Genomic DNA, 19,189 nt, shown 5'->3' on the forward strand with positions numbered 1-19,189 from the left:
GTACTTTTTTCAGGGTGTGCCATTATATAACAATAGCACTCTCTTTAATTAACAGATTAGGCTTCAGCACTGCTGTGAGTACTGTGGAGCTGTTAAGCTTTGCGTGTAGAATTAAAACTATTGACTGCAGACCTGTTTTCTGAATCACCAGTTGGCATTCTGAGTTCTTGGATGTTGGATGTAGTAGGAAGACAATGTCAAGAGCCTAAAAGAAGAAGCCTAATTTGACTACAAAAGACCATCAGGAAGATTTTGGGAATTTCCCCACTGCGGGACTAATAAAGGACTATCTTATCTTATCTTATCTTATTTAGTGGTGGTGCACTGTTCTACTGTGCAGCGAAACCTTCTCAAATATGACCTTCATTGACGACTTATCAGAAGAAAGCCATTCCTGCATCCTGACCACAGAATTTAACATCAGAAATTTTAAAAGAAACGTCTAACCAAGCCTGCGGCATATTCGATTCATAGGTTAGGTTCAGCAAATTAATAGAATTGTGCTCTAACATTGCCACATATTGTCAGAATTGCCATTTTTCAGCTATTTTGATTATTTTCACATCAACTAAACAGGGTTTCTAAACTTTTGCATGTGACTGTAGCCGTGCTGGAAGCTGACCGGTGTGAAAAGCGGCTCCACTTTTGAAAAACATGGCAGTGTTGGGTGTCATTTAAAATTAGCCATGCTGCATTATCCCAGATAAAGCCGTGCCTCGGAAAAATAAAGAGAGGGAAACTGTTACCAACAGAAGGAAGTGAGAAGCACCTGACCCAGGCTGTGCTTAGAGAAAGGAAGGAGAGATAAGGTGTGTGTGTGTGTGTGTATGTGATAGTGAGAGAAGCGTTAAAGCTTGAAGATGTTTGGGTAATTGAGCCACGTCACAGATTTCAAGGCTTGATCCAGCAGCCGTCGTCACTGTCTTTTGTCCCCTATCTGTCATCACCATCATTCTGTAGCCAGTGGAAGCGTCAAGCAGGCAGCGGGTTAAATATGGGCATGGCTGATGTGTGCAAGAAGCTCGAAAGGCCAATCTGTGCCTGCTTTGGAGGGGGGCCGGGGGGGGGGGTGTTGGGGTTGCTCCTCCTACTGAAGAAGACCAGGTCTCTGTGTCAGAACTGTCTTCTGTCTGGATTAACCCGATTTATGAGGCTGGCCTTTTTATGGAGCGCACAAAGTGAACAATAGGGGCTCATTCTACCCTTTGTGTGGGGCAGTATTTGCTAAAGCTGATATTGCGTGTGCCTGAGTAGGAGTGTGAGAATTTCCTCTGCAGACAGACATGAGCAAACCTGAAGAGAATGTTTGGATGTTTGATATATAAATATATCATTGCAGTCAAGCAAAAACATTGTATATTTATGTTTGTCTTTTTTATTTTTGACTTAAAGTGACTCTGGCAGTTGTTCTTTACATTATATGCATTTTTCATGATAAAGGGACCAATAGAAATGCTCCAAAATTACTAATTGTAATGTTGCCCCTGTAAAGGTGCCCTTTTGGTGATACAAGGTTTCTGTGTGACAGCAACAATATGTACATTTGACCCCTTTGATAGGCAGCGTAAACGTATCTAATGCAAGGACTACAGTACAACACCGGTCATTGCCCCCCCCCCTTCTTTAGTCTTCATCAGGCTTTGTTTACAAACATTTCAGGGTCACGTGCGTCCGTGTTCTTTCCATCACCTGCATGCGCCTCCGTGCTGTTGCCAGGATGTGTTGCTGTGTTCCCTCACAATAGCTGGATGACGCAGTTTGGCCTGTGCAGCCCCCGGTCTGTGAGGGCAGTGGGAGAAGGGCTAGTGTGTGTATGGATGCGGAAGAAGGTTTAATGTGTGCTAAGCTGTGGGACACAACTCCCTGTCACACACCCCCCCCCCCCTCGTCCAGCAACATGAGATCATCTGCTTGTTTTCATTCCTAAGAAGGGCCGTGTGCCTGCTTTCCATTGCCTCCAGTTGTTTTGGCATGTAGAACACATGAGCCTGCATGGATATCATATAGGTGCTCTTATTGAGATGAAACACTGCATGTAAAAATACCCTGTTCTGTGGTTTTATTGGTGTTCCAGCTCAGTAAGAAATACAAACAGCCCTTTCGGTCACCTTCAGCATTATGCAATGAGATATGAGCTGCCTCCAGGAAGAGTAACTGCATAATGTACATGTGTACTTGTGTAAGCGTATACCTATATAGGCTTGTGTCGATAAATGTAAGTAAGATAAGTACATTTCCATTCATGTTCTGAATGTCATTTTCAGTAATAATAATTTGCGATATGTGGTTATACATTTCAGAGGTTTTTGTCTTCACTTCACTCTTAACTTCAGCTTCTGTGCTCTGTTCTTTTGTCTTAATGGGCAGATGTCTTAAGGCTCGCCTATTTATGTATTTTAAAAAGGTTGCTCGGTTGTTGACCCTTGGTGCTCGGTTTAGTATGGAGTCTGCAGTAATGTGACCTTTACAGCCTCAATAACACATGTATCTGGATATTTTTGAAAGTATAGGTGCTAATACCTCCACCATCAACTTTGAAGTCAAATTCCTTAGTAGCAAGTGTAAAGGCCAAAGCAGACCTAAATACAGTGCAAAGCTGAAGCACATTTTCTAACCAACAACACAGATTTCCTAATTGTGTTAAAACTGCAGGCCTCCATAACTCAACATCACACAGGGCCTGTTTATCCCTGGCATTAACACGCAATTTCATGTTCAGGTAGTATCTAGATCTACTTTGGCTGTTTACACTTTTCACTAAAATGTGTCTCCAGTGTAACCACATGAGATCTGGTTTTACTTTCCTGGATTTACTTTCTCAACACGTTCAATTTTTTTGTTTTACTGCCTGTAACCAAAGGTTTCAATCAAGGTGGTATGGCTCTGCGAGATAAATTGTGTAACTTTAAAATGTCATATCCCCAATATGCCAACTTTACAGGAGAAAGGAAAAAAAAAACATTTCAACTTTAAAAAAAGATATATATTTACAGTCATTTTGGAGCATTTCTATTGGTTCATTTATCATGAAATTTTCAAATTCAAATTATGTCAGAAAGGAAAAAAACAATAAAAATGGAGATACAAGCGACAGTATACTGTACTTTCATCCATCAAACAAAAACAATCATTACTCAAATTGTGATGCAGTTTGTCAGTTTTTATACACTCATTCTTACACACACACACACACATACAAAAAGACATACACATTACGCAACTCATTTCTCTTTCCCATAGCGTATTAGAGCGGCCCACAGCTGCTGCTGTTCTCCTTGAATTGAATTAGTGAAATGAGTAGAGGAGATTGATGTTGCTGACTGCTGGCTCCCACTGCTGATGGATCGGCTCTATTTTGACTTTAATATCATTACCCTAATCAACTAGACTGTGTTGCTGTCTACCTCACCACACACTCCCCATTTACTTCAACACTAAATACTGAACTACTTTTGCTCATTCTTTTAGGCTTATTATAGAGAGGCAGTGATAAGAATGTATTACGTCTCCATAATTAGGAGGAAGCATATATCTAGTGTTACCCTTCTGTGCCATGTTACCCTACTGTGCCATGTCCAGTTACATGCCTGATGCATTTGATTTTGAATAAACCTCAAAACTACAGAGGTTTCTAGATACCTAATATAACACTGCCATCTTGTGGAGATGTGCTCAGTTGCAATCACAGTTAAATCTCAGTTTTGGGAGCCATTAAATGTGAAAGTAGCTTATTTTAGACTGTAAACAGTTGAGGGGTAATTTCCATTTCTCTTAGTCTCTTTGACATTGATGTACTGGTGTGATTACCCATACAGTATAATTATGAATACAGTATTTCATGCTGTAAACAAAGCGCAAAATATTTTAAATTGAATTCTGGACAATCACAGGGTCCCGATTCCTTCTGTTTTATACCTTCTGCCTTTAATAAAGGTACAAATCTGAATTCTCCAAGCAAATAGCACTTTTGCCTATACACAGGTCAGTGAAGAGCATAAACTGCTATTAAACTACTATTATACCCATCAGCCATAACATTAGTACCACTGTCAAGTGAAGTGAAAAACATTCATTATCATCATTTACAGTGGCATCTTTCAAAAAGCAGTAAAAATGCAGTAAAGCATAAGGACCTGAGTCACTTTGACAAGGGCCAGACTGTGATGGCTATGATTGGGTCAGTGGGGTTTTTCTAGTGGTCATTGAAAGTGGTCCAAGAGAGGATAACTGGTGAAAAGCTAACAGGATTATGGGCACCCAAGGCTAATTGGTGGAGGTGCAATCCGTGGAGGCCTCACCTCACAACTTGCAGGACTTAAAGGATCTGCTGCTGACATCTTGGTGCCAAATACCACAGGACAGAGGTCTTGTGAAGTCCATGCCTTGAATGGTCAGGTCTGTTGTGGTGTCACAAATGGGACCTACTCAATATTATGCTGGTGGTACTAATGTTATCGCTAATGGGCATAAAATCTCTTTAATTGTAATTTATTGAAATGAATCGTGTAACTTTAAAATGCCCCGAAAATTGAAAGTCCCCTCTGTCCCAGTCCCCTCTGTCCCTGCTGCAACACAGTCATACTAGTATACTTTATATCCTTACAGTATTGTTGAACAAAAAAGAGATTATTTGGGCCACTAGGGGGCAGTACAGGAGAGTGAGTTACAACCAGTATGGGAGTAGTGAAAACCTAATGCATAGTTTGGATAATGTTGTGGAAGCAGCCGTCTGCGGTTAAACCTTGAACATGTTCTTTCAGACGACACCAAAGATGCTCGGCATGCTGAGAACAGTGCCCACTGCTTACTCCTCTTCCCATAAACCTTATCTCATGCCATATAAACGTTTTGATATGCCGGGATGTGCTCGCAGCTGTTGCAGCAGATGCAGTTGTGATTTATGCAGCACCCTGCAGGCCTTTTGGAGTGTGGTTTAGTGGAAGCCTCAATATTCATGCATTATTGCCATGGAATTAGAAGGAGACGCAGCGAATGGAGCCGCACGCTGGTAAATCCAGACCAGATGAGCTTCAGAGAAAATGCATTCTTTGGAGAAATATTCACACAGGATATTTTAGCTCGCCTCACGTTTATTGGAAAAACGTTGACCCTGGATGCAGCTTTACACCTGAGTTAACAGTGAAAATGGGAAGCAGGGGCACTGGGGAAAGGGTGCTGTTGATAGTTTTAAACAATGCCTAGAACAGTGTATTGGATTGGGTACTGTGTACTAGATACAGTGAATCATGAACCGTGCAATGTATTGTGGCACTGTTCTGGGTTTCAGCCCTCAGCTTTCTATGGTGAAAGATATGTAGATAGTAGGAGTGTAATAGTACACAATACATTCATGATTTTGTTCACTTGGGAAAATCAACAAAACATTAGCACCGCTGTTAGGTGAAGTGAAAAACGTTGATCTTCATCTAGGCATAAAAAAGCAGTGAAAAGGACAAGCAGAAGGGTCTGAGTCACTTTGACAAGGACCAAATTGTGATAGCTAGATGACTAGGCCAGAGCATCATCAACACATCAGTCAGGTCTGATGGAAAATTAGAACCTGGTATGGAAGTGGCCTTATTTTAGAAGCTGAGAGATACAGAACCGTCACTGAAAGTGAAATAACAGATGTGAACATGTGAACTGAGAGCAATATTAGAGAGTAGAGTAATATTTTAGGATTGTATGTGAGTGTGACTCGGGTTACGCAGCGGTATGCCATTTTCCCGAGCACTTCCCTGCCATAGTTTTTCGCCATTCTCTAGTCTGAGCTACTCTCCCTATTACAGGTCAGTGGAACATCAGCATCCTGTTATTGTAAGGTAAAAATGCTACATAATGCTGCTTTAAATTCTGTAATAATTAGAGACTTATGAGAGATCTAATGAGAGACGTAAGGCCCACGGACTAGGTGGCCCTCCCATGTTCCAGGTTTCATGAGTAGAACGAGACTGAGGCGTTTGTTGATGTCAGGGACTCTTTTGTGTTCTACAAATAGTCATTATACGTATTTGTCCATGCATGCACATTTCTGTGCTTTTTGGGTGCAAGTGTGTCCCTACAAACCTCTTGTTATTCATGTCTGTGCAGAAGCAGATGTGAGGTCAGTGGATTTTGCTGTAATAACTATCATATTCCCATAAGCTGGTGGCTTGTGGCCAGTGTGAGGAAGATCTCTAAAGTTTCCTGTCTATCACAGTACCACGCAGTACTTTATACACTGATCCAAGAACTGTTTAGAAAGACTACCGGAGGAACGTGTTCAGGTCTAACAACACATAGTAAACATTTACTGTAGTGACATACACAGCTGCCTGGCTACACTGTTTGCTGTGGCGTACTTGTGGCTTGGAGCTCCGGTGCTGGTGAATCACACTACAATGTTGTCTGTGCTGAGCTTGCCAAAGCCCTAAAGCCTGGCTTGGCAGTATGGTACTCAAGGGATGTTGTACATGTGTGGGAAAGTGAGTATGTGTTTGCTATGAGTGTGTGTGCAAAAACTGCCCATTAAAAGTCTGGGCACACCAAGTTTTCTCTTTTTGTCATGTAAAAATGCCAGTCCACACATATTGTAGCCCCCTGTTATGATGTCAGGCCTGGTGATGGGCACCTTGGTATACGTTGAGGCAATTGGGGGTTTGGAACCTTGCTCATAGGTGTTTAATACCACTTATTTATTGGGATTGTTCAATAAGCACAACTGATAATCTCAGCTGACTGGTTGAATCCCCAGACCACAGCATCACGTTACAGACATCAGACTTCAGGCCTTGGGAAAATCACATGAGTAAAATCACTCAGATCTCGCACCGGCAAAACATCTTCATGCAAAACACCTTTAGAGAAGAAGCTAAGCTAAGCTAAAAGCGCCATCTGATGAAGTTTGTGCGATAATTGCAGCTCCGTTATGTGTTTACTACAAACAGTACCGTGTTTTCTCAGCTCTGGCCCATCGAGGCATGGACTCTAAAAGACTTAGCCAGCATTAACCTTTTCAGCAATTTGTGCCTCAGTAGCTCATCTGTGGGATCAGACCAGATTGACCTGCCTCTGCATGCACTTCAATGATCCCTGGGCACTCATGACCCTGTCGCCAGTTGTGTTTTCTTGGAGCACTTTTGGAAGGTACTGACCACTGCATAACGGGAACACCCTACATGACCTGCCTGTCATTTTGGAGATGCTCTGACCCAGTCGCTTAGACATCACAATTTGATTCTTGTCAAAGTGGATCAGATTCTAATGCTTGCCCATTTTTTAATCAACTAGATGAACTAACTGTTAATTTGCTGTCTAATGTGTTTATTCCAGCCCTTGACAGGTAATCAGTTATTCACTTCATGTCTGTTTTGGCTGATCAGTGTTGAACCACACACTTAATTAAATTAAGAAAGCTTATTGTAATTCTTTTGTTACAAAATAATTATAGTAGTATTGAAACCTCCATAGGTGCTACACAGCGTTTTAAGGGTATGGGTAGCATGCATGATCTGACTAGAGATATCTAATACTAAGACAAAGAGATACAGTGTTCAGTATTCCTGTATTTTGTAGGTCCTTCTTTGACTTAAGGTTCTAGATATTCCTAAAATGCTCCAAATGAACTGCATCCCACACATTCTTCACTGCTGTCCACAGACCTCCTAGATTGGTTGGGTTTTTCTTCTCCACAGTCTCACAACTTCTCAGTTGGGTTTAAATCCAGTGATTATATTGTCAGTGACATCACATGAACTTCCTTGCTCCATTACTTAAATACGGCAGTATGACATTTGCCATCTTGACATCTTATTGGCATGTCCAGTCATTTCTTGTGGTCATCCACCAAAAAAGGAGGGATGGATCCCTTCAAACACATCCAAAACATCTGTGCATGTCATCTGAAGATCTGAGCATTTATGGAACTGTGGAGAGGCTTGTAAAACGATGAAAAAGACCAGCTGTCAGTCAAACACTGAACCCGGACTGAGGTCAGTGATCTTTACACGCTCAAAACTTTTGATGGCCAGTGTAAGTGGTCAAACCAGTAGAGCGTGGGTGTATGTGTAAGCTCTAAGGGGGTGGCGTAGCGTGTTATGAAGCTGATTTGAGAGGAAATCCCAGTCCGGGTCTCAGAACGTGCTCTCTGTGTAGCCCGTCCCGGCCCAGCCCTCTGGGACCACGCTGGCCGTTCCAAACATACAGCTTGGGAAATGCCTGCCCACCCTTCTTCCCCTTTAGGAACATTCTTCGAAGCCTGAATCAGATACGAAAACCGTCCTCTGTTCTCCAACCCCCTCTCTTCCCCACCCCACCCCCCATTCTTAACTTGTTTCTCACTCTATCCATCCTTCTCTCCCTCCTTTGCTTCCCTGTTCCAGGCCTGCTGTGTTTATACACCAAAGACCTGAACTTCCTAACAAGGCAAAGCCAGGCACAGGCCCTGCAGTGCACTTTCACACCCAATATGGAAGTCCTGCTCCTTCCCCTTGTTGCTCAGGGCTCATGTGCAAGGAAACGTGTTTTGAGCGTGCACGCGGGAGTGTGTATAGATGGACGTGTGTGTGGCTGAGAAGAGACATGTGCCGGAGAAGTTACGGGAAGTGTTTTCACAGAGCAAAACAGCAGAAAATGAGTTGCATATTATGAAGCCAGGGGTTAATTCCCTGATGTAACGTATTGAGCTTTTGCTCTAAGAGCTTAGCCACTCAGGTCCAGAGACCTCCAGGGGTGTTTTAAGTCTCAGCATTACACGCATTACATCATAATGACTGACTGCTAGCAGGGTGAGTGAGGTGTCAAAGCTGTGAAGTCATAGCGCATGCCAAAACCTGTGGATTTCCTTCTAATGCACAGGCAACAGCTGAGCCTTGAGGCTTGTTAAATGGCTGTCATGCTAGAGCAGTCTTTGCTGGCTTGTCTTCTCCAATAAATCCTGAAAAAAATGTAATGGATGAAAACAAATGCTAGTAGATCGGTGTCCTCTTCATATGTCTTTACCTTCAAATAGCAGGTGGCTGTGAAGTTCGCAGTCAGCTTGTTTTCGGCTACAATAGAAAGTCAAATTGAATTTCCTCACAGAAAACAAAAGTAAATACAGAAGAAAAAAGTCTCAAATATCCGCCAGCTCTGTGATGTCGTCATGGAGGAGTAAAAAAGCATTCCAGTGGCAACCTGTGAAGCTCTGGTAAACTCCATGCCCAGGAGAGTTAAGGCAGTTCTGGAAAATAATGGTGGCTACACAAAATATTGACACTTCAGGAACTTTCACTAAGGGGTGTACTCACTTTCGTTGCCGGTGGTTTAGACATTAATGGCTGTATATTGAGTTATTTTGAGGGAAGAATAAATGTACACTGTTATATAAGCTGCACACAGACTACTTTTCATTGTGTCAAAAGGTCATTTTGTCAGTGTTGTCCCATGAATAGATATACTTAAATATCTGCAGAAATGTGAGGGGTGTACTCACTTTTGTGATACACTGTATATACAAGACATTACAAGAGACATTACATGTACACACACACACACACACACACACACACACACACACATATATATATATACACTGGTATAGTATAATGAAACTCATCTTTTAGCAAGTCCCAACTTAGAAAGTCAGGGTCAGTGCGCAGGGTCAGTCATACTAGAGGGTTAAGGGCTTTGCTCAAGGACACACGGTGATAGCTTAGTGTTCTGACCACTTAACGTTCTGACCAGTGAGCCACCACTGCCCCTATTTTGAAAGTATTTGGATTTCTGTTTTCTGATTCTGTTGGTTCTCCACTGACTGTAATAGGGAGAAAGGCGTCTCTGTCATTGCCACTCCAAGCCCAGCTCACCAACAAATGTATATGTATTGCTATCCATGAGAGGCACACAGATCTTGATTTGTATAAAATTATGGCCTGTATAGGGACACAACCTGACATTATCACACCATAATAATCATTGAAAAAAAATCAGTAGTCTAAGAAAATAACTAAATTGTGCAAACTCTTTGGCTTCCGATCTAAACTAGAAAGAAACTTTGCAGTAATCCTTAAAAAAGAGGGTATGCATAAGCTAAGCATCCTAAGTAAAATATCCAAACCGAAGTGAGGCCTATGTTCTCATTTTTGTAGGACATCCGCGGCCCACATGCATAGCAATATCCATAATCTTAATGTGGCTCATGGCTCTGACCGCAAAAAGACACCAATGGTGTAAAAGTGAATTACTAAATACACATTTTTGCATAATGTTGCTTTAAAAAAGTGCAAATATGAAGTTTTTTTACTGACTTAATATAACTGAAACAGTATATGCAATGAAAAGATTCCTGAGATAATGGCATACCATAGGCTTAGTGAATATAGGCCTGTTTCAGACTGATGATAAGTGCTCTCTTAAGTCGTTCCAGTGATTGCTTTTACACTTTTTTTACAGTATAACTGCCACAACTACTATACACTAAAACTGCCAATCACAACCATTTTATCTCATGAGGAGGTCTGCACAACCCCTCGGCCCACACAGTCACACTCACCCTCCCGGAGACTACAGTATGGAAGCCCAACTCAGACAGGCTCTCCAGCTTGTCTCACGTCTGACGCACTCCCATCTCAACAGGAGACTCATATGCTAATGAAAATATCCTGTGCAAAGCCAAGAAGTATGCACACCCCCTGCCAAAACCCCCTTTCTCCTCTGATCTGCTTTTGAAAGCATGGGAATCTCACTCTGAGAGGATATACTCCCATCCTTTCCTCTTCAGACCAATGACTTAAAAATAATCACAATAAATATTACACACACTTTTAAAATATGTGATTCAGGGCAGGAAGGAGAGATGTTACATAAGATACACCAGCAGGGTGAGGAAGCGGGCTGGCAAAATTACATCTGACCCCTCACATCCTGGACACCTCCTCTTCCAGACACTCCCCTCGGGTAGAAGATTGCGATCCATCAAAACCAGCACAACACGTCATGCTAACAGCTTCTTCCCCAGAGCTGTAGCGCTCCTCAACCACAGTGAACACCTCCCACTGTAAACCTCAAAACATACAACTGAACTGTACCAAACCGGACTGAACAGCTATTTGCACTCTGCTATTTGCACTATGCCTATTTGCACACCTGTACAGATGTTCTCTCACTTTCTGTAAATATTCAGGTCATCTGTAACTTTCTATATATAATATTTGATAATATAATATAATGATTCTGATTCTGATGGTGCTCCAGTATAAGCATACATTTTTAAACCCGATTCATGGAAGCCACCTCTGGAGTTCACCAGCGCTCTTTCACTTCGTGATCTTTTAAAAGGGCTCAGTTGAGTGCTGACAATTTATGACCTACTGGGCCAGGTGTTCTCCCCCAGTGACCTCTATTTGTAACCGTGGTGTGAGAAAGGAAATGGAAGAGATAGGAGGAAAGTGAGCGGGGGAAAGGCTGTATATTCCTCGACTGGCGTGTTTTCTAGAGATTCTCAGGTGAGCTTTCTGTAGCAGCCTAACCCCTAAACGCCTTAAGTACTGGATGTAGGCCCAGACTTCATTACTGTTATAAATTACGTCACTTTAATAGACCCTAAAATAGAACCCTGTGGCACTCCACTAAATCTAGTAAACTAAATCGCTATACAATAGTTTTTGCTTTAGGATTAATTACTGAATCATTACTTAGGGTTATGGGGGCTTAAGGGGTTACATCATCATTCAGCTACATTCACACATCCAGATGTGTAAATGGTGAATGTGAATGCTAGGCTAGATTGACACCTAAAATTAATTAGCACAATTTTGTGCTCTAGGAAACTCCCAGTACAAACAGTGGAAAATTTAACTAGTTAATGCCCTGTAATAAATAGGCCTGTTTCACATTTCATTTTGCCACATCTTTGTATCAGAGTGATGGCAAGAGCAATGTGTGGAGGCCTTTGTCAAAAACTTACTGCCCAAGGCCTAAAGTATAGACTCTCCTCTGTTAAACATGGTGGTGGTGTTATTGCCTGGGCCTGTATGGCTGCCACAGATGTTGGCTCACTTCTCTTAACTGATGATGCAACTGCTGATGGCAGTACCAACGTTCAGGAAAAATACCTCCTCACTTATAGGGCAGCGCTTCATCCTACAGAAAGACAATAACAAAATTCTTGACTGCTCAAGCCAGTCACCTGGTCTGAATCCCATTAAGCATGCCTTTAAGTGGCAATTTAAGGGGACTAGACCCCAAAACAAGCAGGAGCTAAAATGTATAACATATAATGTACAGAAGGGAATTAAAAAATATATGCCTTTATCAAACATTATAGAGGGCCCTGTTTTTCCTACAACAGTACCATTTATGACCACTAGGGTATACAGACTAGTGTTTTATAAATATCTTATGACGGATGCTCAGCCACTGTGGCTTAGCTCGTCAGTCATTGCCCCTCCTTTGCTGCCTCTGGATACGCCCATCTAGCAGTTGATTGTGGGAAGCCAGTGGGAGTGCCTCCAGAGGCATTTCACTACCTTGGCAAGGAAATTCTGGGCTCCTGTAAAGATCCTCTGTTTGTAAAGGCCCTCCCCTGCCAAGGGAATGAAGGCTCAGCTATAGGGAACAGTGTGAGCCCTGTGTGTGTGCAAGGCCGTGTGGGCCTGTGATTGCTGGGCTGGATAGTGTAGGGAGGGGAAGAAGAGGGCAAGAGACGAGAGACATGCTGAAGCTCACTGCCTCACTGCCTTGTCCCATATTGGGGTATCAGCTTCCAGTCTAATCCACAGAAGCTTCATTCAGCTGGAGTCAGACCACTGCTAGAGTGTGAAAGAGGTGAAAACTCACCAGACTGTAGATGTGGGGTTTCTACAGAAAATGCTCAAAATGATCATACATTATTTTGATGACCACATGTAACTTTTATTTAGATGTTCTATACGGTCTGTTTAGATTTTCAGTGGAGTTAGGGCTAGGATTTGGATTAGGATTAAGACCAAAGTTAGGGTCAGGTTGATAGTTTGGGCTATAGACAATCACTGACATCACTGTTTTTATCTGATATGTGACAGGATCAGAGAAACCATATTTACTGTAGAATTCCAACAAGTAAACAGAAATGACGGATGCAATGATGTGCTTCGTACATATCCCAGTATCTCCAGATATGCTTTGGCGTAGCACTGAGTGTATGTTCCACACTTGCATATGGACCTTCAACAAAGGGTCTGAACTGGTCTGTTTTTGAGTGGCATTTCAGAAGATCACTTATGTCTACATGTGAGAATCTGTTCAACTCTTCAGAGTATGAGTGCTCCTCCAGGATCAGTTCTCACATTCATATCTCAATGAATTAGTTTTAATAGACTGAGCAAGCTGATCTCAGTTCAGCACTCTTGAGCAAGGATGCCAGGAACATGTAGGATGGACCCTTGGTTCATAAATGGACTCTGACTTGATCCTTGCGGAATGAGCAGGCTGTGAGCCTGACCGCAGTGTTTGATTAAGGGCAGCCAGAGAGCAGAAACATGGCTGTTGGTCTACCGAGCGCTGGGCAGCATCACGCCACTAATGGCAAATCATATCTGACTGTGACCCAAGAGAAAACATACCGGAGCCCTGCGTATGCAAGAATCCTCGTCTTCTTGCATTGCGCGTAACAATGCTTGGATTTATTGTTTCTGAAATGTGAAAGTCAGTTGTTATGAACATGACGTGTAACTGGAAACCTCTTTGTCTCTCTCTTTCTATCGCAGTGTGCCGGTTAACTTGCCACAAGAAATGCGAGGTCAAGGTAAGAGAAACATTCTTCATGGTTTTCACCACACTTTATTTTAATATGTCATGAAAACGCTACAACTTTATCATGAACACATCTTTATAATTCCACATCAGAACAACGGCGAGGCTGAGAGGGGTTACTGGAACGTTCGCCGAGCTGGCTTCTTTGAAATCTTAGCCTTGTAAAACAACCCCTAAAAAGGTTATTGGTTGTCCAGGTTGCATTACTTTGTTAAACCCGAGGCCGTTTTTCTTTCAAAACCAAACATCTCTTATCACAGAGGAAATTTCTGCTTTGATAATGAGGACAAGCCCTTTGGCACAAGCGGGGTTGCTGCCATTCTCCAGCCATCTTAAAAATCACAAAACAACCGCACGCTGTCCAAGCAGTTGTTTGGATTGGCCAGCGCTGTTCTTGTTCAAGATTAGCCTCTCCAAAAATAAGCCCCTGCACCCTCCTATTGGGATGATGGAGCTGGTCTGAAGTCAGGAGTCATGGGACAGAATGAGGAGTACGAGAGAGAAACAGTGAAAGAGAGAGAGCCTATGAGGGATTGGGGGTTAGAAGACTGGCGTTGTTTAATGGGGAGGGTAGGGTGGAGTGAAAACGATGGAGGGAATTTTTAAGGAATGAATGAAGCAAGAGATGGAGTCGGCCCAGCCCTCTACCCCTCCATCACTCAGGCCCATCTGGCACACATTACTGCAATGGTGTGTGTATGTATATGTGTGTGTTGGGCAGTCTGCCCTACCTACTGCTCGGCCACTCTCTGCACCCACAGGAAATTCCAGAGGTGCGAAGGGGTGCGCCCATGAGCTTACCTACTGTTCTGCAGAAAACAACACCCCTTTCCCACGAATGTGCTTTTATTCACTCAAATACACACCGAGGGCATGGACCTTTATCAAGCTGATGAATTCAAGTGAATCACTCTGGAGTACGTTACAGTCATGATTCCACTGTCGAATTACTGAGCACCTTACTTACAGTTCTCACTAGTGCGACTGTATGTGATACACAACAGTACCAGAAATGGACAGCGATAAAGAGTGCACGGTACTCCCAGTGCAATGCTGTACATCAGTGGTCTTCAACGTTGACCCTGGGGGCCCACTTACTTGCACATTTTAGTGTTTTCCCTGACCCCAGCAAGTGATCTAAGCCAACTAATTGAACTGAGCAGCTGAAGACCACCAGTAACCAGTAACACCAGCTGTTTGGTAACACTTTTTATGGAGTCCCACAGGGTTCTGTTTTAGGGTTTTTGAAACTGATGATAGTTGTGGCAGTGCTGTAAGGGAAGAACTGAGCTGGGGGCCTATTAACAGAGTTTAAGGGGTTAACAAAAGCTTATTGAGTTAGGAGGTGAAACACAGAAATGTGCAGGGCATTGGGCCTCAAGTACCAGCGTTGGGGCCACTGTTGTATAGCATACCAACAATATACCAAAATTATTTACGAGTTGTTAAAGTACGGTTTAGAGAAGGGGATCGTGAAACTGACATGGATCTAAACTCTAACCAAGCCTCCCCCAATTAAACCCCGATGTAACCTGTCGCAAAGCACTGACTAATTTGCCACGAATGTTTGCTAGGACAGAGGAAACTGAGGAAAAGTGATGCAGAGAATCCACACTTCATTGTAGACTGGATTATCCTTTTAATGCTGCAAAGGCTCCTAGACGGTCCACATTTTAGCCATATATGCTGTTAGTTGGGCTGGAGCAAATATCTGGACCATCTAAAGGTCTCTGAGGACCAGTTTGACAATCAGTCGGTGTATCAGTGTAGTGGATAACACTACTGCCCTCCACTGCCCTTGCATTTGATATCCCACCCAGGCAAGCACATCACTCTACCCCAATATGAGTCATATGGCAAGACTTCTAACACCACATTCTACTACCTGTGTAACATGTAACATGATTCAGATGACCCATCTTTCAAATTCTGTTAACGTGAACGTACTCTCTTTATTTATGCTAGTGTAACAGAGTGACTTGGGGGCAGGAATCTAAAAACTTATTACACAATGGCTTTTGAACATGCTTGGCTTCTTGAACCTTGTATAATTATTAGCTTTGCTGTATGTGGTTAAAGATATTTGTGTTTATATATAAACATCAACATAAACATATATATTTGGGGGGAAAATCCTCAAGGGCTTTTAATCGGTAAGGCTAGATGGAGTACAGGGAACCTTATTATCACAACACATCTGAACACAACAATAACCGGGGGGAAAGATTAGATATCTCATCAGGTGAGGAAGCCAAGCTATGCTGAGGAATAATACAGAAAAGGGAAGTGCCCTTCCTCCCTCCATGTGGTCCAGACTGCTGGCTGGGAGTGACCTGGGAGTATGAAAAGGGCGGACAGACCTGTCATGCCGAAACCCTCTTGATTAAACTGCAGTTGTGGCCCCAAAACACCCCAGCCCTTTTTTTAGAGACTAGAATTAACTTCCCTTGCCAAAATTCCTCACTAGATTTCCAGCCTAAGATCCAAGGCTGGGCCCAGTTCATTTTTAAGAAAGAAAAAGATGCTGAATGGCTGAGTGACAGTGTGTGTGATAAAGGCAATGGTGCAAAAGCTGTTCATCCTCTCCTCTCCACTGTATGTCCAAATGTTTGTGGACACCCCTTCTAATGAATGCATTCAGCTACTCCTGAAATCCTCCCAAATCCTCACTCCTCCTCCGAAGTGGACATTAGAGACAGTTACTTCAACAAAAACAGGATGAACTCTTTTTAATACCCTTGACTTTGGAAAAAACTACGAATTAGCAGGTGTCCCAATACTTTTGTCCATAAAAAATAAACTCATTTACATATCCCCACCCATTTAGCATACTACTGTTTAGCCACGCCCACTTATGCTATAGTTCTAAGGAGTATTTCAGGAGTATTTTTTTTAATAAGGCACACTACAAGACAGCCAATCAGAACAGAGTCCATTATTGGCATTCTTAAAGGCACGGTAACTGTTTCATTTAAGGATAAAGAGGAATAAAGCAATTACAACCAATATCTGTCTTAAAGGCTCAGTAAAAGCCTGTTTAATTAACATATATATATATATATATATATACACGTACATATATAAGTAAATATGAGTTATGACTAATTTCGGAAAATGAACTCTCACAAACATTAGCGAAAGGAGGATATGGGCCCGACATCTCAGAGATATAAAATGTTCTTGCAAGAATGTCGATGTGCTCTTTCACTTTGGAATTTTAGCATTTTCCATATTTCAGCCGGACTTCACATCTCGCTGCGGTATAAATCCCCACTTCCATATTTAGATAAGTCTTGCACATGGCCCCTGTCTAACCCCTGCCACTAAAAACAAATGCTCAGACCATTTGTGTGAGACAGACTGAGTTGGTGACTGGCGCTGAGCCTCTGGCAGATACAGAGAAAACTGAACAAACAGCACCTGAGCACAGATATGATCTCATCAGACACACACACACACGTCAGTGTCTTACACTGAAAATAGAAGTGAATAATAAAGTTTGTATAACACTAGAAGATAAGAGGTTAAGGTTGACAAATTTGTGAGCTTAATCTTTTCTGTGCTTGTACTTCAGATTGTGCAAACGTCTTTATATCATTTTAACATTGCTGTTTACACATGCTCTCCGTCTCTCAAGCCTTTTTCTTTATTAGAGAGAAGTGTCTGTGCACAGAGAGTCGGGATACAAAGATCTGCAGTCTCACGCGAAGGTGAAAGGCCTGTAGTGGGGTTCCTGTAGGGAAAAGATCAGAGGACATAATTCTGAGGAGGCAAGCAGGAATCTTGAAAAAGTTACAGGTTCACCTGAAAAATAAATCAATCAATAAATAAACAAATATAATAATAATGATAATAATAATAATAATAATAATAATAATAGCTTACAGGTTTTTGGTGTAACTTATATGATTAGCTAGTCTGTATTCTTTCATTTATAGATGCTGAGCACCTGCTCGCCTTATTGGTCTTCCATCTCACACTCTAGATAAACTGCAACTTGTGCAAAGTGCGACTGCAGGGCTACTTACATCTACAGCACCTCTGATAGTCACCATGTTACACCCATACTTTTGCAATGGTTTCATTCATGCATTTATCTAATCAGCCAATCATGTGGCAGCAGCACAGTCCATAATATCATGCAGATACAGTTCAAATATATAAGTTAAATATTTCTAGAACTGCTGATCTCCTGGGATTTCAGCACAACAATCTCTTAAGTTTACCCAGAATGGTGCAAGAAAGAAATGGTCAGACTGCTTGGAGCTGCCAGAAATGCTGCAGCCACTCTATACAACTGTGGTGAGCAGAAAAGCATCTCAGAGTGAACACCAGGTCCAACGTTGAGGCAGACAGGCTACAGCAGCAGAAGACCATGTCAGATTCTAATTCTGTCAGCCAAGAACAGAAAGCTGAGGCTGCAGTGGCTGCACGCATAGCCAGGTCTGATGAATCTTGATTTCTGCAGAGGCACACAGATAGCAGGGTCAGAATTTGGCACGAACAGCTTGTATCTATGGACCCAACCTGCCTTGTGTCAACATTTTAGGCTGGTGGAGGCAGTGTAATGGCGTGAGGAATGTTTTTGTGGCTCTATTTGAGTAATGTTTCTGACATTGTGCAAATCCTTCACAACTGCAATTTACCATCTTAAAGGCTACTTCTGACACAATAATGCACCATGTCACAAAGCAACATCATCTAATCGTCTAAACATTGTTTTAATGAACATGACAATGAATTCTGTGTTTTTCAGTGGCCTTCCCAGTCAGGAGATCTGAATACACCTTTGGGATGAGGTAGAACAGGAGATTAACAATATGAAAGGAGGAATTGCATGACACAATCATGGCAGCATGGACATGGATTTTAAAGGAATGTTTTCAACATCTGGTGGAATCCTTGCCATGAGGAATTGTGGCTGCTTTGAGAGCGAAAGGAGGCCGTAACTATTATTAGTTTGCCTAATAAATTGCTCAGTGAGTGTATATCAGATATCTCTTTGGTTCTCGTTGCTCTGACAGCCAATCAGAACAGAGCTCATTTGTGTTACGGTGGGGTGAGCTTGGAGAAGGACGTAGATGCAGGTTTTTAATTAAATGAAAACTAAACAAAGCAAACAGAAAACAAGGATATACACACAAGAGAACAAACCAAAGACTGAAACTAACAAAAGGAAACAAACAGGGCCGGGCTGGGCCATGATAATGCACACATGCACAAGACCAGACAAAGGAAGGCTGAAACAAAGGGGTACTTGTACAGAGACTAACAAAGGGACTTACAAGAAACACCTAGGACTAACAAGGGGGGTGTGGCTATAGAGGAGACACAGGTGGAAACACTAATGAATAGGAGGGGCTTGGGAGTACATGGCAACAGAAAACAGAAGCAGACCTGACAGAACAGGGGCAGGCATGACAATTCGTCACATCAGTCC

The 19,189-nt window shown here is 42.3% G+C and overlaps 1 protein-coding gene across 11 annotated transcripts in view; it reads left to right on the forward strand.

Annotated features, from left to right (window-relative positions):
• The window catches only part of tns1b (tensin 1b), a 212,577-nt gene that overhangs the window by 57,050 nt on the left and 136,338 nt on the right, over positions 1-19,189 (forward strand). For all 11 annotated transcript variants that reach the window (XM_072685580.1, XM_072685579.1, XM_072685576.1 and 8 more), the window contains exon 3: positions 13,704-13,741. In XM_072685580.1, the coding sequence (XP_072541681.1) occupies positions 13,704-13,741 (38 nt within the window). The remainder of the gene's footprint in view (positions 1-13,703; positions 13,742-19,189) is intronic.

The sequence above is a fragment of the Salminus brasiliensis genome, chromosome 8, assembly GCF_030463535.1.
Source record: "Salminus brasiliensis chromosome 8, fSalBra1.hap2, whole genome shotgun sequence".
Taxonomy (NCBI): domain Eukaryota; kingdom Metazoa; phylum Chordata; class Actinopteri; order Characiformes; family Bryconidae; genus Salminus; species Salminus brasiliensis.